Source organism: Drosophila busckii, chromosome 2L, assembly GCF_011750605.1.
Source record: "Drosophila busckii strain San Diego stock center, stock number 13000-0081.31 chromosome 2L, ASM1175060v1, whole genome shotgun sequence".
NCBI classification, from domain to species: Eukaryota; Metazoa; Arthropoda; class Insecta; order Diptera; family Drosophilidae; genus Drosophila; species Drosophila busckii.
The window spans coordinates 5,159,362-5,181,484 of record NC_046604.1 but is presented as its reverse complement, the minus strand read 5'-3'; the positions used below and the strand labels follow the sequence as shown (position 1 = coordinate 5,181,484).

General features: G+C 40.6%; 2 protein-coding genes and 6 non-coding genes across 8 annotated transcripts; 5 read left to right on the top strand and 3 right to left on the bottom strand.

The window, feature by feature from the left end:
• The first annotated feature begins 913 nt into the window (after nt 1–913).
• LOC108605648 (neuropeptide-like 4) lies at nt 914–1,406 on the top strand. The gene is made up of 2 exons (XM_017995436.2): nt 914–1,019; nt 1,079–1,406. Exons 1-2 carry the CDS (start codon nt 1,008–1,010, stop codon nt 1,262–1,264), a joined length of 198 nt encoding a protein of 65 aa, XP_017850925.1. The 5' UTR covers nt 914–1,007; the 3' UTR covers nt 1,265–1,406.
• Nucleotides 1,407–1,581: 175 nt separating this feature from the next.
• Nucleotides 1,582–1,653, top strand: Trnaq-cug. The gene has a single exon. It is a non-coding gene; the product is annotated as a tRNA-Gln (tRNA).
• Nucleotides 1,654–1,822: 169 nt separating this feature from the next.
• Nucleotides 1,823–1,894, top strand: Trnaq-cug. Its single transcript has one exon. It is a non-coding gene; the product is annotated as a tRNA-Gln (tRNA).
• A 1,082-nt stretch (nt 1,895–2,976) lies between these two features.
• Trnaq-cug lies at nt 2,977–3,048 on the bottom strand. The gene has a single exon. It is a non-coding gene; the product is annotated as a tRNA-Gln (tRNA).
• A 1,335-nt stretch (nt 3,049–4,383) lies between these two features.
• On the bottom strand, nt 4,384–4,455 carry Trnaq-cug. Its single transcript has one exon. It is a non-coding gene; the product is annotated as a tRNA-Gln (tRNA).
• A 136-nt stretch (nt 4,456–4,591) lies between these two features.
• Nucleotides 4,592–4,663, bottom strand: Trnaq-cug. Its single transcript has one exon. It is a non-coding gene; the product is annotated as a tRNA-Gln (tRNA).
• A 4,096-nt stretch (nt 4,664–8,759) lies between these two features.
• On the top strand, nt 8,760–21,304 carry LOC108608110 (apoptosis-resistant E3 ubiquitin protein ligase 1). Its single transcript, XM_017999338.2, is given in 11 exon segments — nt 8,760–8,859; nt 17,280–18,425; nt 18,484–18,620; nt 18,682–19,335; nt 19,337–19,369; nt 19,371–19,409; nt 19,470–19,487; nt 19,489–19,557; nt 19,559–19,795; nt 19,866–20,128; nt 20,185–21,304. Coding segments are annotated over 11 exon segments (2,775 nt in total). The 5' UTR covers nt 8,760–8,783; the 3' UTR covers nt 20,288–21,304.
• On the top strand, nt 16,383–16,454 carry Trnah-gug. Its single transcript has one exon. It is a non-coding gene; the product is annotated as a tRNA-His (tRNA).
• Nucleotides 21,305–22,123: the final 819 nt, after the last annotated feature.

Genomic DNA, 22,123 nt, shown 5'->3' with positions numbered 1-22,123 from the left:
TGGCTTTTATATACCAAATCGAACAATGTCTCTTGCATGCCTGTATTTTGAACATCAGCGTTGGCGTCATTAGCTCCCCCGCAGCTGGACGGGAACAAGGGACTGCTCATAAGCCTCCTCGCCCATTGTGCTGTGTGTGTTGTCATCATTCAGCGCCTGTATTGTCATTCTGTTTTATTATTCAATATGCATTTGGTTGCACGACTTTTTAGCATTCATTAATTGTCTTAACGACATCTAATGGCTGCCAGCGCCAAAATCGCAATTGCTGCCAAACAAAAATAAACTTAAACATATTTATATATAGAGTTATTACTGTGTATTCTTTCTAAATGCGCTAGCACTGCAACTATCTTGGCTTAAAGAGTGTTAAGTGTTTACTTTTGCTTTTTTGTCAACTCATTTCACTTTTGTTTTGACACTTGTCGCGCTTTTTTGGTGACTTGACATTTTTATTCAACACTTGCAGATACTTAATGAGCTCTCATTTATTAGAGAACATTTTATTATAGAAACCAAACATTACTTTTTTGTTCTGTTTACATACCGTAACTTTGTTTAGTATATTTAAGCATCAATCACGCGAATGTGCTGAAGCAATTGGCCTAAGCCATTGCCAATTAATATGCAAGTCGCAAAACCAAATATTTGTCTGCCTGGCTTTAATCACCAAACAAAAGCAGCAATCACTTTCAAGGTCAGTTTCAATATACGATATCTGGTGTGTGTGTGTGTGTGTGTAGTGTTGTGGTTCCAGAATCATAAGATTACGATAAGAAGTCATTAGAATGCAAAAAAGGAATTTTGTCTGATGACAAAACTATCAAAAACTATTTAGAATACTTGTGCCATATAAATCCGAATAAAAGTAAAATGCCACATCATCATAAATAAGTCATGAGCATCAGCATTTTTTGTATAAAAAGCCGCACTCATCACACCATCAGCACAAAACCAAACGTTCAATTGTCTCAATAACATCAAAGCAATCAAAACAAAACTTCAAAATGTTCAAGCTGGTAAGTTGAGCCTTGAAGTTGTGTTGCAAACATAATCATCCATTATCCTTATCATTTAGCTGGTTGTCTTCTTCGCCGCTCTGTTCGCCGTTGCCTTGGCTGCCCCAGAGCCCCACCCTCGTGCTGCACCTGCTCCAGTGCCTGTCGCTAGTCCAGAGCCATCGCCGCAGTTCTATTATGGTGGCAGCCCCTACGCCTACTCAGCTTACTCGGGATATGCCTCCCCCTACGCTTATTACGGTTAAGTGCTGAGAAACTGGCAGTGATTATAGCCCGTAAATGGACTCGTGATAATGGACATGCAAAAAGCGCGCGCTGGCAATTCTAATTAGAGATAAATGCATAATAAAATGTACAAAAAAATGAATAAAATAATTTAAAAAGCTACTTCATCTTTTAACAATAATTTGTGGGAATCCAATTGAATGCCACGCTTTTTCTGCTTTATTAACAATAAACAGTTTAATAGAAAATTTTCAATACATTGATTTTGATTTTGATTTTTTGACTTTCAATGATTTGTTTAGGTATTACAATGAATTTTGACGGCCTCCGTCCAAGCGGTTCCATGGTGTAATGGTTAGCACTCAGGACTCTGAATCCTGCGATCCGAGTTCAAATCTCGGTGGAACCTTGGAGTTACTTTATTTTTTTCTAGTTAAATATTTTATATTAATATGCTTTCTATAAAAATAGCTTGTTTTGTAAATAAATGTATTTAATCATTGGTTCATTTTAAAGCAAATCACTAACATCATTGTGGGCGTAAGATTTAGCTAAAATTAGGCACGAGACATTCATGTGGTTCCATGGTGTAATGGTTAGCACTCAGGACTCTGAATCCTGCGATCCGAGTTCAAATCTCGGTGGAACCTGAACAAAAATAATATTATTTTTATTTTATTAAATTAAATAAGTTAGTAAATTAGAAGTATATTTTAATATTATACATATTTTTAACTTTTCTTAAAAGTGGCTAAGCTAGTTCATACCGAAATTTCTATATGTGCGCATGAGTATATTTACCTCTCGTTCGTACCAATTTAAAATTCTCTTGCGTCACTACTTGCGCGCTTTATGCTATAGATGATACGTGCTAGTTTCATACACAGCCATACTCATGCTCATGGTATTTATATACAGTTTTGGTATTTTTGTGTATTATTGGTGCTGTCAAGGTTCGGTCACGCTTTTTCAATTGCATATTTGTTTACATTATTAATAATACAATAATTTGCACTTTTGTGTAATAGTTATAATAATTACAGGCCGTGCATTTAAATTAATACAAAATGCTTATGCGCGCAATTGTCTCTTACCAAAATCGAGTTCAGATGCGAGTGCCAAAATAAAAAGCATCAACAATAAAAACTGTAAATTCAAACAAATTTTATATGTATTAATGTGCATTTGATTATGTTGAAGCGCTCGCTTAAAGTATTAATTGCAATCGTTCTCAGTTTAATGTTTACCGTCTCATTGGTAAAGATTGTTTTATTGATTTGGTCAAGTCCAGACTGGCACTGGCTGCATCTGTACACCTCCCACGAATCATTTTCATCCAGCCTTAACTCCGACGAATGGATTGCTTACCAACAACTATTTCGAGATAAAGGTAAGTTTTGTCAGAGCTTATTAAACTAAAAACGTGCTAATATATGAAGTATATTTTGACTTTTAAATGACATTTCTCCCCTAATGGCAACAGTTGACATACTTGACATACATACACGCAATTGCAATTTTTTTGTTTGTGGGGATGTAGAAAAAACTAATTTTTGGCGCAATTGTTTCATGTATTGCTGCTCTGAAAGCTTTTTCTCTCTCTTGTTTGCACGTGTTAATTTCCACAAGTGCAGTGAGCTTTTGCCTCCACTATAATTGACATGCAAGTTGAAAGTAATCAATTACTGTAATTAAGTGAATTAAGAAAAATAAAAAAAAAACATTGTACTCTAGGTTCCACCGAGATTTGAACTCGGATCGCAGGATTCAGAGTCCTGAGTGCTAACCATTACACCATGGAACCGCGCTGATCTTGCTGAGCCAAATACCAGTTTTGTATTACTCTGACGTGCGCTGATCAGCAGACACAAGCACGTCAAGCTAACAATGCTTTTAAAATAGTATCTATGTGTATATGTATGTATGTATCTTTATTAGTGGGGGCAATTTTAACGCAGATACATTTAAATGTACATGGCGCAGGGTAATTATAATGCAATTTTAATAAGTGCGCGCAAAGTATATACAATATGTATGTATATATAAACAACCTGCTGAATGAAAACAGAGCTAGCTTGCTTGGGAATGGGGGTGGGCAGCATGTCAGGACACAAGCTTTTATTCCGAATTCGAGCTCGGCTAAGCGAGTGGCTTCGTTGTTGGCTCCCCATTCACAGAACGAAGTTTTCTGTGCCAGCTCAACAACAACAACAACAGCAGCAGCATGAACATCGCACGATGATTTGAGAATGTGGCCAGTCGTGCATTCGGTATAAAATCAATCGTAAATGTCCTTAAATGCTCAGTTTTGGTTTTGCTTTGGAGCGCGCTGGTTCGTTGATAGACAAAGTACGGACGCCGCCGCGTTATCGAATGTTTTTGTTGCTCTTGCTTTAGTTCTTTTTGTTTTTGTTGTTGCAAAGGAACGCAATAAATACAAAAACAACAACAACAGCGACTTTAATACAAACAGAAATGAATATTGTTCTACAATTGCGTGCTTTTTGTTTTTCTATTTTCAATGTTGATTTTTCTTGGCCACCTTTGTCAAATACTTCGTGACAACAAAAGTTCGAATTCATAACCCAAATTTCAATGCACGTGTCAAAAGGGTCAATAGCTTGAGCTGAGCAGCGCCTACGCTTCCAATTGGTTTTGAATTTTTCAGTGTTCGCTTTAGTGCTCAAATCGCCATTTGTGTGTCATTATTTTTCGCTATGTTTTATAATTGTTACTTTCGCTTTGCCAGTGTCGCTGTTACTGTCCTTGTTATTACTGTTATTACTATTATTATTGTTGTAACTGTCACTTTGCACAGAGTGGGTCGCCGCGCTCCGCTCATAAAGAATTAATAGGCAATTAATTTTGACGCCTGTCTTCTTCATTCGCACTTGACGTTGACTATACTTGCGTACCACTTATTTTGTTGTCGGGTTGTAAATTCTTCCCTTATGTTGAGTTTTTTATTCCGATTTGGCGCTTTAGCTCTGACCTGTTTGTTTGCCATTTAACACTGCCGTGGCCCCAAAAAAGGGTTGACAGCAATTCCAACAGCATACGTAATTTATTTATGCATAATATATGCAATCTTGTATACGTAATGTGAGGCTTAACTAAAAAAAATATTGGTTTTTATGTCAGGTTCCACCGAGATTTGAACTCGGATCGCAGGATTCAGAGTCCTGAGTGCTAACCATTACACCATGGAACCGCGAATCTCGTCAAGCAAATATATAATTAAAAATTAATGCTTCATAGTATTTTATATATTAAAAAAAAAAAAATGCAAGCTTCACAAACACTATAAATAAATAATAAAAAAAATTAAAAAAAAAAAAGTACATTTTAGGTTCCACCGAGATTTGAACTCGGATCGCAGGATTCAGAGTCCTGAGTGCTAACCATTACACCATGGAACCGCGATGATCGACCGCGCATAAAATGCGGATTTCTAGCTGTAATTATACCAAACTATATCTATCTGACGCGCATAATATATTCAGTTAATCTAAAAATAGCCAAAGAGCCAACAGCCATGCGTCAGCGTAAAGTTGTTTTGGGCATTAATTGGTGTTTGTATTTTTGGCGAAAGCCAGTCGAATATACAATGAGTAACAATTTGTTAGCCTAATCAATAATCAAAGAGATGGGGGGAGCTGTTGCTTAGGTAGGTAGCTCCGGTCGGAAACACTTAGTTTGTGCGACAAAAAGAGGAAATAATTGTTTGGTAAACACTGACCAACATTCCTTTCGTTACTAATTTCAAAGAAGAAAAAAAAGTTGCTTTTTCGGGCTCTCTTGCTGCCTGCCATGGAAATTAAAAGGAAATTGCGCTTGTTTCTCTGCACGACAAAGAGAAAAAGAGAGAAAGGGAGAGAGAGGCAGTTGGGCCTTGTGGCTAAGCAAATTAAAAGGTGTGCGGGGGGGACAAGCGTTAAAAATGACTTGAGTGCCAGCAATGGCAGCAGCAAAAACATACAAACTACAATAGTTGAGTGCTGTTTCGACATTTCCGTTATCCTAGACAAGATAATAGGGTTTCAAAATTTCGTAAATTTATTTGTTAGCAAAATATTACAATTATAATAATTTAAATATTCTGTTGAAATGTGCGTAGGGAAAACTTTGAAGTACTGCGTCTGGCAAATTGAAATATACATAGTAACATTTTAAATGCAGATTTATAGCTTTAACTTGTAATTGTATTTTTGTTTTTTTTTTTTCAAAATAACAAAGATAATATTACGCATACGTAGTGCCAACTTATTCGATCCTCAATAGAAATTTGTCAAGTTGCTGTAGGGTATAGCAAGGGTTCGTCAAAATAAATGTCCATGTGTGTCCATCCTTACTGTAAGATACCGTTATAACAGCTGAGCTGCAACTGTTTTTGTTATGTAGGCCAACACGCCAGACGACGACGACAGACGCCAGACGGAAGCACCCAGAGTCATGTATGTGCTATTGTTGCTGTCCCGCTCTGGCAAGTGTCATTCTAAGATGTCATTGTTACAGCAGCATCAGCAGCAGCTGCTGTTGTTGTTTTTGTTGTTGTTGTGGCTGCTGCGTTGCCTGCGGCGCTCTTTGTGGTTAGTTATCATTATTGCCATGGCCCTTGAGAGCGTTTTGTTTGCTTGTTGTTGTCACATTTGTCAGCCCACAATTATAATAACGCACCCGCTCTCTCTCTCTCTCTCTCTCTCTCTCTTGAATTGTGGCCTGCAACTTGCTTTGTCTCGCTCTTACGCAAATTATCATATTGTTTGCGCCTTTTGTAATGTCCTTGAATGCAGCAAACAAAGCGCATGAGAAAACATTTGCGCATTTCAACGCAAAAATTATTTTCACTTGTGCAATAACAAAGCGGGAGAGAGAGAGCGAGAGAGTAAACCAAAAATAAAAGGATGAAAAAAACATTTGGCGCAGTCAAGTTCTCGCAGGTTTCGCATTAGCATAAAGAAAACATTTCGCTGTCCTTTTCTTTATTTTGCTTTTTGTTTTGTTTGTTTTGCACTAAAGAAATTTGTAGTCATAAAAGTTTCATGCCCAGACAGACTGCTAGGCCCAATGTTTGTTCCAAAACACATGCTACTCGCATTATGACATGTTATGACTTTAGTAGACACACACACACGCACACACACACGCACAACGGTATATGCAAGTGTGCGTGTTTTAGTTTGTGTGTGTGTCTGTTCGTAAAAAATGGCATCAATTGCTTTACTTTTTATACACACGCAATGAACATGTACGCACAGTGAAGCAAAACTTAAACAGCAACAGCTAAGCATATTGAGTATTAGTTTATTGTAGCGTGTTGCCACTGTACTCGCTTAGAAAGAGCGACTGCAGGAAAACTCAAATAGACAGCGGCCACTTGGCGACCCTAAAGCAAATGAACAGCTCACTTTCATTACAAATTCTGACAGTAAACACACACACACACACACACGCACACACTCTTATATGTCACACATACACTCGCATACAGTTTAGTGCTTATAACTGCAGACAAAGTTTGTCAGCTCACATTACCCAAGCGTCGCGTCGGGTAAGGGAAAGCGCTGCGGAAAATAGGCGCCTCTCTCTCTCTCTTTCTCTCTTTCTCTCTTGCATCACACAAAAGGCCCCATACACCTCAGATTGGCTGGCTAAGCAAACAAAAGTGCGGCAAAAACAACATAAACTGCTCATCATCATCATCAGCAACAGGATGAAAAGGGAGCCATCAGTTCAGTTCAGTCTGCTGTCAAATTATTGACTTACTTGCCTCAGTGTGGGCTGCAGTTGGCAGTTGCTGCTAGTGAAGGGACACGTTTGCCTAAGTACGCATCATTTCTGCTCACGTGGCTCGCATGTTATTATTTCTGCAAAGAGTGTGTGTGTGTGTATGTGCGTGTGTGTGTCTATATAAGGCTTACAATCAATATTTGTCTATGGCTCAAAAAGACTGTCAAAGCAGAGATTATCAGGCATTAGACTTGAGAGCTACAGTGGCGCACTGAGAAATCCGCACAGTATAAAGTCGCATAGCCATAGCTTATCATATTGAGTTGCTTGTCAGTCGATCAGGCCACCCACCTTTGCATTTAAGTGAAGGCGACCTTTCGTTCTCTCTCTCTCTCTCTCTCACACATTTTATCACGCAGCAACCGATCCAAACAATTTGCATCGTTGTATTTGTTATAGTGCGATCTGAGGTAGGCGAGGCTGAGAGCTCAGCTCTTAAGTTCAGTTGTTCAGTTCAACTCGAGCTATGCGCATATCTACTGATCGCTGATTACCGAAAAAGTTCTTCATCAATATCAATAAAGTAGCTAAAGTCTTTCCATTTGCTGTTTAGTCAAAGCATCAGTTTGCTTAGCTTTGATATACTCTTAGTATAATAGAATTTGTAATAGATTTTTGGCACTTTATGTACATTCTAATCGAATCTAAAGCTATATGAGCAGCTCCCCTTGCATATATTTCTAACTAATGAGCAACAGCGTGGTTGCATTTTGAGTTAATGACAACAGTTGAACGCCTCTCTGTTGGGTAATGCAAATTTGTTCACCATGCTATGAACATAAGCTTTTGCTAAGAGGATTGCTGCTGGGCAGGCGAACAGGCAGGCCAACGGATCAATACTGCCAACAGCAGCTGTTGCTATTGTTGTTGTTCTTGTCGTTGTTGTAGTTATTGTAATTGTTTTATTTTTTTTCTGCTGCCACTACAAAAAGCCATTTTTGCCCTTGCATTGAAGATGCTTACAGCGCAAAAGATGAAAAAGCAACTTTGCTGCTGGCTGGCTGTTGTAGTTGTTGTTGCTGTTGCTGCTGCTGATGGCAGTTGGCTGTTGGCAGCTAATGGCGGTCACAAAAGCGCTCGTTATGAGCCACGAGCAGAGCTTGCAAGTGGCAGCGAGAAAAGTGCAAAGGGTTTGGGCCAGACTAAAGTTGCTTGCATATAAAACTTTAACTGTGATTTGTGCATTATTTCGTTGGCGCTCACTTTATTGCAAGTTCTTGGCAAGCAAAGTGGCTGTTTCATTGTTTCGCAACAGCAGCCCCTTAATCCAAGTTCCAAGGGCAGCCAGCTGTTCTAAGAGTGGGGTGGGGTGGGGTGGAGTGGGGTGGATCGACTGTCGAAACTCATTTACAGCCGCGCACAATTCTCACGCCCACAGCAGCAGCAGCAGCAGATTTGCAACTTTTAGTACAGCGTATTATTATTATTATTATATTATTATAATTTCTGTGCCTTTTTGCAAAATGCAAAACTTTTTGTAAATCTTGCGCTCGATTCGCAGTCGTCCGGAGTTCAAAGTGTGCATGAAATATGCCGAAACTTTCTACAGCAACTTTTTTAATAAACTTAAAAAAAAACGAAACAGAGAACAAATGGTGAACGCCACACGCGCCTCAGTTCTGATGGCAGCCCAAAGTGCAACTTGATTTAGGCATTAAGTTTTCAAAAAAAAAAACATTCTTTTAAATCAATAAAACAAAAATCTAACAAAATAAACAACGCGCGGCAATTACAATTAAAAATTCAACAATGTGGTCGCCCGAATCGGAAATTAACTCCATAGCCATGGTCACCACAATGCGCCACTCGCAGTCCGCGTCCTCAGGTGAGTTAAGTGGACCAAAAATGATTCAAAAGATTCAAGAGCGCTGCGCTTTTGCTGCGGCCATCAAACAACGGGGCGTATGCGCAATATCTCACATTACTCACATCAGCAGCCATCAGTTGTTAGCCAAGTACTTCCGTTTCCGGCAGCCATTGCAGCCATTTCGTTTGCATTGATCTGCTGCCTTGAACTTAAGCTGGAGTCTTGAGGCTTTTTCGCAATTTCAAATTAACGCTTGAGCATTTTAGCGACTGCTTAGCAACGTTCAGTTGTTAATTAAACTGAACACACACACACACATAGACACACACACATGCTCACTTAGCATGGCAATGACATAACCATAACCCACTGCAAGCTTCGAAATTCGAATGCTAATGGCCAGCAAAGTGCTGTTATGCACGTAATGGGAAAAATGCCAAACTAACACACGTGCCTGCATCTGCATTTAGGTATATTTCTCTCTCTCTATGTGTGTGTGTGTGTGTGTGTCGGAAATATACACAGCATACAGTGATGCGCATTCGATTTCTGGTCAAACAGCCTACAAAAATTGCAAATAACTAAAATTCACCAAATAAAATGCTTTTGAAACAACTATTTTAATAAACTGATTCAAAATTGACTTAATATTACTAAACATATTGGTTAAAAATCTAATAATACTAAATTTGTACTCAAAGAAACAAAGAAATAATAAAATGATACCTTAAAATTCAGCTCTTAAGCTTTTTAGTATGCAAATATATATTTCAATTAATCAAATTTCAAAATAATTCGCAAAAGGCCAATTAATAGCTGACTGCTATTTTCCTATAACATGAATAAGTCAATATTTCATCGGTGTGGCCGTTTTAGCCTTTTTCCAATTGAAATTCGGAATACGAAATCATTATTAATTTTCTCAAATAAATTTTATAATTATGTAGACTATACCAATTAAAAAAACCATGTGCTATATGCTATCTGTCTATATATGAAAATCTATCCGTTTGCAATCTAAGGAAAGTTCTTATATAGAAGAAGTAGTGATAATTGTAAAGTAAGTCAGTTTACGATTTACTAGTCTTGTTCAGTTCAAGTATTAAAATAAAATCCGTTTCAGAAATTGCTAATGCAAAGTTCGTAGATCTTATTTAAGTTTCAAATGCAATTAATACATTGCCTTTGTTGTCAATTCTAATGGATCAATGAAAAGTAAAGTGAAAAATAATCAGTGTGCCTATCAAAAAAGTAACTTACATAGTGAATAGGCTACAATAAAATTTTGCTTGTATTTAATGTTTACTGTATATTTATATAATCTCTTGGTTGGCATCTCTAACGTACAATGGCAAGCCTGTATGTCCTTCAATTGACACCGTATATGCAATTGCACCAACGCGCTAACACAGACACATACACACACATGCACACAAACATGCCTTGATATATACACGCAACTTCAATTCGAAATGCCAAAGTGTTGCAGCTTCGCTTGTGCAAATTTGTTTATGCGAATTTGCATGTTTGCATCCGCTCGCGCAGGTGTGTGTATGTGTGTGTGGGTGTGTGTGTGGGTGGGTGGTTGAATGGGTGGCAAGCTGTACCAGCGTTTACTTTTTTAGGCCACTAATTGGCTGGCAATGCTTTAGTTGGCAAATGTTTTTCGCCGAGCACTCGCCATAACACACACACACACACACACATACGTTTTTATGTGTGCATGTAAGTTAGGTAACTGTAACTGCAACCATTTTATGCTTGTGGTTTGGGCCGCAGAGTGCCACATTAATACTTTTGGCATTATGGTTTTAACCCAATTTGAGTTTTTACTTTCGGAGAGCAAAACATAAACTTTTCTTTCTCATTTTTTTTTTACTGTTGTTGTTGTTTGCTCGGTAGTTGATTTTGCAGTGCTTTTGTCGGATTTTGTGGTCTGCATTAAAGTTGTAAATTGGATTTTGGGAATATACATAGAACTAAGCCTAAGCCTAGCGACTGGCAAAAGTCACAGAGCCTCTGGTTATGGCTATGGCCAACAGTGATTATGTTCATGCCTGACCAGGCCTTAAATTAATGTTTAAATAATACAAATTTATGCATTTCATGTGGCGCACAGCATCAGCATCAACGAAAGTAGGTTAAGCTGCGGCTGCGGCAGCGGCTGTGGCTGCAACGCGCAGGATGCAACGCCAACCATATAAATTCAGTCTGTCTGTCTGTCTGCCTGCCACGGCACAATGCATAAATTTACAAGGCTCTAATCTGTAAACAAATAAATATCCAACTGTCCATAATCAACATGAGCTCAAGCGTGAAATTAAACTACAATTTAAAGCAAAGTGCTAAAGAGATAAAGAGCAACTATTGTTAACTATGTAATTAAGCAGACTCAAGATTAACCAGAAACCACGTTGAGCTCTATAGTTTGATAAGTTTATAAGAAAATATAATATAAAGAGTTTGAATGGCAGACAAAATTCCAGTATAGGTGAAACTTCGATTAAATTACTTTGGCTTCTCTTTAGTTGTCGAATAAATCTTTCCGTGGAGAGGAAAACTCTAATGAGTTTAAATTCAGCAAAGCATTGTAAAATTTAATGGCAATAATGCGAATAATTGAGAAATTTCAATGATTTGTTAAAGCTTGAGGTATAAGCATTGTTAGGTATATAAAGAGCAAGGACAAATAAATTATTAGCAAATTCAACTCAATTAATCTTTTTGTTTATTTTTTAAATTGCATTACATATTTATGATTTGTTTAACCTCTAGAGTAAACGTATTATTAGTTGTTTTATTTGTTGAAGTTTGATTAGTTAAGTATAGCATCTAAATATACAACTTTGTGGCAGTAAAAATTTGACTTTCAAAACATTTAACAGTCGTGTTGACAAAATACTTATGACTATCGTAGAAATACGCATTATGAATATTCTATGGATTAATATCATACAGATCAGACCTGTGTAAATGTATTTTGCGTCTATGATAAACTTACTTTTGCTAGTTGAGGGGACTAATAATGCAACGAGGACATTTAGCGCAAATCCCAGTGCTGTGTTATGTTAAATTTTAGGAGAGTGCGCGCACCTGTTTGCCGCCAATGTTGGCTTGTGGTTGCATGACTGCCCGCATTCGCATGCCCCAACACACACACACACACAGACACACACACATGTGCATACATTTGAACTTTGTCAAACAGCATGTGAGTAGACCGCAAAAATGTAAACGCTTGACTAAAAGGGAGGGCAAGCGGCAAGGGGTGTCAACCAAAATGCAACAGCTGCTGTCGTTGGCTGCGGGCTCACGCCGAAGGCTAAATCACTGACTGTGTGCAAGGATGAGCAAACTAAACAGACAGGAGTTTGTCTAGCTGCCACATACCTATGTCTTGTTCTCTCTTTGCTGAGATACCTCGCATGCCAAGCACGACATCATCATCATCATTGTCGTCGTTGTCAGCGTCATCGTCATCGTCATTGCTTTCTAGTTCTAGTGCCATCATCATTTGCAGGCAATTGCAAGTCAACACTTGCCTCAATCTCAAACTGCAATTGCCGAGCTGCTGCTTCCAAGCATTTGCACAAAGTGTTTAAAATTTTATTGCGTCGCTCATTTCGTATACATTCAGCCCAGCTGCATTTTGAGCTGAGCCCTGGGAGCCAAGTGCGCCAAGCAGGCAGCTTAACTAACAGTTGGGCATATTAGCTTTGGTCTAAGGCGGAAGTATGACCAAATGCTTACAGTAGCAAAAAAAGCTGCAAAGTTAAATAAGACCAGAGCTCTTGTAGTTGTCTTATATATTTCTTAAATATTATTATTATAACTGCAGCATATTTGTTTAGTCTGCTAGACACAGACTCGGGCTCAGGCTCAGGCTACGGCCTCTTGGGCTGTGTGTTTGGGCTTCAGATTTATTCTAAATTGCACAAAATTTACATTGAAAGCAGCCGCCTTGAGAGCTCAGGCTGTAGCACACTCAATGTGGTGGGGGCGAGAGACAAGAGCAGGTGAGCATTTTATGTAGCGCACTGATGTTGTCGTTTGTGTTGCTCAACAGTTGCGTATACGTAATTTGCAGGGGCTGTTTCCAAAGTGGCAGTTGAATTTATGCCGCCACTTGAGGCAAGTGTGGCATGTTAAAGCGCAAGAGAGTGAGTGAGTGAGGCGAAGAGAGCTGTGTTTTATTTTTAAATTAAATATGGAAATATTCTTTGTTGCCCTGCCCTGTCTGCTGCACATTGGCAGCATAAATTATTGCAAGCAGCTGAGCTGAGCTGAGCTATGCATGCGTATTTGCCAAAGCTGTTGCACTAAAGTGCAGACACACGCACACACACATACGCAAGCTGCCACAAGTTATGAAATATTTCCATTGCGAATTTAAGCTGCACACGAACGAACAGACGAGCGCTGTGTCCTGTGGCCTTGTGAACTGGCAATTTTATCATTTTTCACTTTTGTAAACAAACACAAAAGCGTAACGACTATTGTATGCGTTGTGGGCGGAGCGGTGGGCGGTGGGCGGTAAGCTGCAATGCTGACAGCAGGGAAAGCATGAAATAACAGTCAGGCATCACTCTGGCTTTTGTTGTGCACGAGTTAAGCTCCTTTGCCACCACACTAACCCCTCCCTCCCGCCTCCCGCACGTTGCATACACTTGACGATCGAATGTCGTTCAAATTGTGATTTCCAAGCAGCCCATCCCGACCTCCCAGTTCACCCCACTTGCGCCTCTGGCCCTGCACAGTCACACACAATCGATAAAAGGATAATGCAAACAACACTGTCAGGAAACAATAAGGCAACGACTGGTTACATAAACTCAGAGCAAAAAATATACACAGTCAAACTGTCTGTTGAACAATGCGTAAGGCATTCCATTGAATATTGAAGAGCTGCTCGACTCTTTGATACACCTTAAAAGGCAAAGGCTCTGAAATAAAAAATCACTAGCTTACCCACTTATATTTAATTCTTCATAATTCTGTTAATGAAATATAAACTCAAATGAGATATAATCCGTTGGGCTTTGAGCAAACTTGCAACAAATATGACTCGAAATGTTAAACAAGTGTTTACCACAGAAGAAAATTTCTTAATAATTCTTATAACGAAATATAAATAAAATGAACGTTAACTTGTAGTTGCTTGTTCGAATATTTGATATTCAAAATTTTGAATAAAGCCTTGTAGGTAAATTTCCTAAAATTTCTCTTAATGAAATATGAAATAAAATTAGCTTTAGGTTGTTTATGCTATGTAGCAAAATTGCTCTACTATTTATACGCTGTAAAAGGGAAAAGCTTCACCTCAAAGGTTTGTCCATTAATTTGTTAATTTATTGTTTGAAACATGACTGTAGTATGTGTGTAAATACTTATTATTGTCACTGTAGCCGTACGTAATTTGTTAATTTATTGTTTGGCCTGGCTTGCTCGCTGGACTATTTGATACACTTTAATGCCTTTCACAATTAAAACTCGAAATTTTAAATCAAGCTTAAATTCCTAGTAATTCTTTTGATGAAATATAAACTGAAAGGAGCGATAATTCGTTGGTTATTTTTGCTGTGTACCAAGCTTTTGCCCAAGTAAAGCGCAACCCACGCACGAGCAGGTTTAACTGCCAGTTAGGCCAAGTTGAGTTTAGGGAGAATCGCTTTAAATATTAATCACAGAATGATGACAATGTAAAGCTGCTATAATGCCAGCCTATTAGAGCAAGTTTCTGAGGCAATCCCTTTGCGCCACCAAATGGCAGCAAACATTTGCCCAGCACTTGGCCAACTTGCGATTGTTGCTAATGAGTGAGCAAATAGTAAACTGCCTGCTGCTGTTGCTTGTGCAATGCGCGCTCTCTCACTCTCTCTCTCTCTCTCTCTGCCTTTCTCTGTCTCTTGCTGTGAGTGCAAAAGTCAAGCGTTTAAGTTTTGCATTGGGCTGAGCTCAGAGTTTTGAAAACTATGTCAAAATTCAAGTAAATTACGTAGCGCAAATTTAGAAATATTTTGTATTTTCTACTCACACACATACACGTATACTCATGCACATATACATATGTATATGGCAAGATTGCAGTTGGCGCCAGAGGATGCAGAAATTGGCAAAGAATTGATATTGCTGCGCGGCTATGCGAAGGTCAAAGGGCAACTGAGCCCAACTGGCAGCTGCAGTCAATATGATATGTCCATCTTGATTTACAACATGCAAGTCGCCTGGTCGGCCAACTGCCGTCGAAGAAAGTTCTTGCAAGGCACCAAGCTGGTCTTATATTTCAGACATGCCTACGGTAAGGACTTAAGACTAGACTTCAATTAAAATTGTGAAAGCTTTAAAGCTCAATGGCTTACTCGCATTAGCATATGGCTTTTGATTTAATTAAAAGCAATTAGCGATTCCCGTTAAGCAATCAAGTTGAAAGGTCAGCAGTGCTGGCTGTCGCGCCATTAAATATGCAACACAAATGCTTTAATTCCACTCACACACACACACACGCAGACTTAAATACATTCATACGTGTAGCTGGGCTGGAAAGTTGCCTTTCATTGTTTGTACGAACGGTTTTCAGCGTTTTGAAGTCCACACGAATTCAAGCGGAAGTTGCTCGTTTCACGCGAAATATGAATTAGGGAGTCGCCAGTCGGCATCGTAGTTCGGTTCGGTTTTTCTTTTTCTTTATTTGGGGGCCAATTGCCAACGAAATAAATTCGCTTTCGAATGTCAGGCACGCAAACGTGACTTTCGTTCTATGTCGCCACTAAATAACGCTCTCTCCTCTATTCTATCGCATTATTTTCTTGTATTATTTTTACACTCCGCTTGGCATGCGGGAGGCCCCCAAAGACCACATGCAGCTTTTCGTTGGGGCCCAGCGCCTGCTCGTTTGTGGGCCTAAAGTGGGCTTTGCGGTTGCACACAATTGTAGCTTGCGCCTCGAGCCTCGAGATCTATAAAGCAGTGGAGTAGCTGCCAAAAGGGGTAACCTAATGTCGAAACTATAAAAAAAATGCAGTTTTAATTATTTATTAATGCTTTAGTAAAAAGCAGGAAATGTAATCATTAAATGTTTTATAAAAGAAATTACTTGGCAATAATTACACGACATCAATATTTAGTAAATTCAAAACGAGTTTTAAGAGACAAGCATTCTGGATAACATTCTACAATATTTCAGATTAAAATATTACCTAATGTTTGGCTTAATCACTAATTGCATTGCATGAATTGATTTTTATTTTTTTGCTTACAATATGTGGGGTTTGAGTTTTAAATAATTACTCAAAAGCAAATAATGCAAATTTTAACAGCAATGATTGGTACAAAATGATGAATGAAGCTGTTTACTTTTTTCTGGGTCAACGTATTTTATACTTATATATACGATTATTTAAATTCTTTTAATATATGTGAATCGATTTGCTCGGAATTTAGAACCTGCTTTTCGACATTTAAACCTGTTATCTAGGTCTGCTAATCTCTGACTCATGTTTGTTTGTTCGCTTTGGGGCGTCATGGGGCTATAGCTCGGCGTAGCCGTGATCGTCTAGTGGTTAGGACCCCACGTTGTGGCCGTGGTAACCCAGGTTCGAATCCTGGTCACGGCAATGCAGCAAATGCGCATTGTCACGGAGTCGAGCTACCTTTTTTTTTGTATTTTAATTTGATATTAAAAATTAAATTGAATGCAAGCGAGCGCTGCGCTGTAATTACAAATGCAATAATTGAATAAATGGCATTCGTGCAGTAAAAAGAGAATTTGATATTTCGACTCCAGTTAAATAAATAATTTAATTAAGCGCAGCCTGCGATGAAATGTTGATGCATCCTTTTGGACGCCGCTCTATGAGGAAATAATCCCATTTATTTTGCACACAAACAAGTTGAATCCAACATATTTGCAGCAGAAAAGTTTTGGTGTCGCCTCGCTGCCGCCCTCGCCACAATCACAATGGAGGCGCCACCAAAGCAAAGAAGGTGAAGTCAAGCGTAAGGGATTGAGCTTTGTGTGGGGGGTGGGGGGTGATGGGTTGGGTTTCGATTTGATGGCTGTGCGCGATAAGCGCCAACAGCGCATTAAATGTCGTTTGCAACGACATTCAAAGTCGCAGCCCGCCGTGTAGTCGTCGTTGAATACGTGAATACGTGGGTTAGAGTCATAAAAAATTGAAATATAATTGATTGGCGTTGTTGTCAAAGTTTCTGGCAACTCAAGTGGCCTGGAATTGGGGTAAGGGGCAAGGGCTGAGGCATTGACGTAGTCGCCTATACAAATTAGTTGGCTGTTGTAATTTTAGACACCATCAAGCTAATTTTATTTTATTGACGTTGCCTGCTTGATGTTTGCCCTTTGGCAAAAGTTTTCGCATTTAACTCAATTAAGCGAGCAGCTCAAGTTACTCAACTGTCTTCTATTCGCTCTTGCTTTGCAGGCATTTCATCGCTGTCCAGCTCGGGGGATCCGGAACGCTTGCCGGAGCTGCCGCCGGGGGACGAGCAGCGACTGCAGCGGGCTGCGCTGCATCTGCAGCAGAAGCTGATCCTGCGCGAATGGCTGCGGGAGCATCGACTGCAGCATCACTATCAGCGACTGCTGGCCGTTGAGGTGGCCTCGCTGGAGGACGTCTACTGGCTGGAGGATTCGCGGGCGAGCAAGATTTTAGGCAAGGACTGGCAGCTGTGGTCGACGGCGCGCCAGAGCCTGCCCACATCGAAGGCACAGCTGGACGCATTGAAGGCGCAGCTGTGGTCGACGGTGGTCAAGTCGAGCCAGCACCAGGACGCCTGGACATGGGGTGGCATGCTGGTGGTCTCTGTCTCGGTTGCCGGTCTAGTCACGCTTGCCGCCATGACGCAGCCCTCGCTGGCGCCCGAGGCGCGACACTCGCTGCTGCAGTACGTCACCGGCAAGTATCTGCTGCCGGCCAACTGTAAGGTGCAGTGGGACTGGAAGGATCCGGCTCCGGTGGGCGGCACCATGTGCTTTGTGGTGCGCTTCTTCCAGCGCAACGGCCAGCCCTATCCCATCTGCGATACGGATCAGTTCTTTGTCGAAGTCACCGAGGGCACACGCAAGGTGGTCACAATAAGCGAGCTCGCCTCCACGGATCCCAACAATGCCAACATAGCCAAAGTGAAGTTTACAGTGCGCACCGCTGGCCAGTACAAGATCTCGGTGCTCATCGGCGCCAGCCACATTGCCGGCTCGCCCTTTGTGCGCAACTTCCTGCCCGGCGCCATCGATGCGCGCCGCTCCCGCTTCATTCGTCCCGCCAGCACGGTCATCTGCTGTGCCGGCGCCCCCACGCTCATGCACATCGAACCGCGCGACGAGTTCGGCAATGCCTGTCTCTTCGAGCAGTCCGACGAGGCGCTGCAGGGCTACCAGGTGGCCATCTATGATCTGCACGGTGTGTCGCTCGAGAAGCTGCAGCATGCCATTAGCTTCAGCTACGATCGCGTCAACTCGCGCGTGTCCGTGACCGCGCTCTTTCCCGAGCCCATTTGCCTGCGCGCCGTCATCAGCTACCAGGAGCAGCAGCTGCCCAACGGCGACTTTGACATCATTGTGCTGAGCAGTAAGTAGAGTCCATCTCTTCTTCCAATTTATATTAAACTCTCCTCTCTCTCTTGCAGGCAGCGACACCACGTTGGTGCACAAGAACATCGCTTCGAGGAAGCACAACATTTGCTACGAAGCCAGGCTCTTGAGCATCTATGGGGCGGCCAAGAGCAAGCCGCGCAAGGTGCTCTGCTATGTGGGGCCCAAGCAGGTGAGTGGGGAGTGCACCTTTTGCCTAGCGAAGTGAGTGAAGCGAGAGTGTGAAGACTCAGAACTCATTGATATTCCAGGTGACCATCAAGGAGATGATACTCAAGTTTATACCCAAGCGCATTGCCACCTTTCGCTTGTGTCCGTCGACCAAGTTTCACTTTCTGCCGCAGCTGGTGACACAGCTGCATGGCCCAGTGTTCGTCATAGACGATGGCGCCCAGCCGCGCATTGAGCTGGCCTCCAAGGATCGAAACATCATTGCCGCCACCTTTACGCACTTTCTGCTGAAGAACATTGGCGGCTCGGAGACGTTCAAGGATAAGCAGGACTTCTTTTATCACGAGGTGCGCAAGTTCCATGCCAGCTACTATCACGAGAAAATGGCGCTCAAAGTGCAGCGCGACAAGATACTCGAAAGCAGCATGAAGGCCACCAAGGGCTTCTCCGTCTCGGACTGGTGCGGCAACTTTGAGGTCACATTCCAGGGTGAGCAGGGCATCGACTGGGGTGGACTGCGTCGCGAATGGTTCGAGCTTGTCTGCAGCGCACTCTTCGACACGCGCAGCAATCTCTTCTGCACATTCCATGACAAGCATCAGGCTCTGGTGCATCCGAATCCCAATCGCCCCGCCCAGCTCAAGCTCAAGCACTTTGAGTTCGCTGGCAAAATGGTGGGCAAGTGTCTCTTTGAAAGCGCTCTGGGCGGCAGCTATCCGCCAGCTGGTGCGCGCTCGCTTCAGTCGCTCCTTTCCTGGCACAGCTCATTGGACTACGCGTGCACTACAAGGTGAGCAGAAAATTTAATCATTATTGGGGTCGGGTCTAATGCATACTCTTTGCTTTGCAGTACTTTGAGCAGGACGATCCCCGACTTGTATCTGTCCAAGATTAAGTACATACTGGACACAGATTTGGATGCTACGGACACGCTGGAGCTTGTTTTTTGTCGAGGAGCTTTACGATGCCAGCGGTCAGCTGAGCAAGACCATTGAGCTGATACCGAATGGTGCCAGGACACGCGTCACCAATGCCACAAAGAATCAATATTTGGATGCTCTAGCGCAGCAGCGACTCTGCAATAGCGTCAAGGATGAGGTGGACAGTTTTCTCAAGGGTCTAAATGCCATAATACCCGATAATTTACTCAGCATTTTTGATGAGAACGAACTGGAGGTACGCAATCGTTAAAATTTAATCTATCTATAAATTAAATATCTATACTTTATCTATGATTTAATTGCAGCTGCTCATGTGCGGCACTGGCGAGTACTCCATCAGCGACTTTAAGGCGCATCACATTGCCAACGGCAACTCGTCCGAGTTTCGACGTGTGCTGGCCTGGTTCTGGGCCGGCGTCAGCAACTTTAGTCAAACCGAAATGGCGCGTCTGCTGCAATTTACCACGGGCTGTTCCCAGCTGCCACCCGGCGGCTTTCAGGAGCTCAACCCGCAGTTTCAAATCACAGCAGCGCCCACTTTTGGTAATCTGCCCACAGCGCACACCTGGTAAGTTAAGTGCCCAACTCCCCACAGTTTAGCAACTAACTCTTCTTTCCTTGCAGTTTCAATCAGCTCTGCCTGCCCGACTACGAAAGCTATGAGCAATTCGAGAAGTCACTGCTGCTGGCCATCAGCGAGGGCAGCGAGGGTTTCGGCATGGTCTAAGCACAAGATCTCATATTCAAACTATATATATATATTTATATAGAGAAGCGTATAGCATATAATGTATTTTGTGTAGCGGCTACAAACTGTGTTCCTGCGCTTTATATATGTGTCGATAAAAATTAAGTAAATTAGACGATAAGAGTGTGAGTAGTGTTCAAATTCAAAATGCAAAAACTTCTTAATCAAAGCATGTTGCATTGCTTTATTCCTTTTTCTAACTCTGTATACATTTGTTGGATTAGAGTCTAGTCTGTGTGTAACCAAAAAGCAAACGCGAAACTACAACTTAAAGCAATATATATAACTATAATATGTATATGTATTAATTAAGAACATATTAGTTTTTTAGCAACCATTCGGATATTGCAAACCAAAAGTGAAATTTAAAATGAAAATGAAAATGAATATATATCATCATCAAAAAGTATGTGATAATTGTATTATAAGCTGAAGCAAGTTAATCGTAAAACGTAACTATTTTTAAACTCGAAAATATATCAAAAACCCGAAAGGAAACCAAAACCAAAGCTAACTAAATAGTCGAACTTAATTAACCGCTTGCTGTGCTGTGTAAAAACCTTGAAGCCATTCAATTCCACTTGAAAGCATTCTGTAGTTTTTCGCATCGATTGTACTTGTACTTAAATTTAAATAGTTATAGTATTCCCCATGGATACAAAGTTCGCTCTCTCTTTGAAACCGCCAAGATACAAACAAACAAAATGAAACTAGTTCAACCTAAGGATATTGTTACATACATCTAAGTAGTGAAAACAAAAGATTGCCGCTGAAAGTTACATGTTAGTTGTTAGTTTAAAAAACCAAATGTGTTAAAAGCAAAGAAAATCAAATTGATTCAATAACAAAACCAAACATATTAAATTAGCGCTAGTAATTGTAATTGTAGCAATTGTTGAATTGAGTAATCCAGAATTGAAAGCAAAAAGATCTCTCTATTATGTAAATCAGATGATTTCATCCATCAGTTGAAAATAAAAAGAAAACTAACACTAACACTGAACTATGCATTGCTTAATTATTTTTTAATTCAAAATAATTAGCTCACAAATATTTATTTTCTTTCTACTTTAGAGCAGAAAAAACGTGCGATATACAAATGTATATTGCATCATTAATATGACATGCTATTCTCCAACTTGCATATGACTATCTATCATATTATCAAATATCAATCTTTTGTTTGACATATCTCATAATTTAATCTGAATCTTGTTTGCTTGACTTTGGATTACATTAAATTTCCACGCATAATATTTAGTTTTCACTTACGTCACACTGTGCACATATTTTCAGAGCTCTGTTCATTCATCATTTATGCGTTTTTCTATTACTCCCCGCTGGAAATTAACGCCTGGAGAACCGGTGCATTAAGTGGCAAGCAAACAACTTTCATCGAGCACACCATTGGGCTTCCATGGTGAAGCTTTTAAGGGTCTCCCGTTGCGCTGCGTCCGCAGCTTAAAGGTCAAGTATGAAAATTCAACGAACTCAGTGCAGGTTGCGTAAGTTGACATCGTATTAAGCTACTTAACTTTGGCTAGTTTTGAGTACCAGAGTATAAATATACATATTTATAGCCAGACTGTCAATTTCTCCCTGTGGGAAATTGATGCGTGAGCAACTAATTTATAGCCACGAGCATGCAAATGTGAAATTTTATTGTGACAGACGCGTGCTCTTCGCTTTTGTATGCGTTTTAATTTAGACAATTATTAGACACTAATTAGAGTACGAGAGACACGTGCAGGGAAGAATTATCTGAGGTGGTGGCATGCCCGTTATATTTACGCCTTTTACTTAAAATTAAAGGAG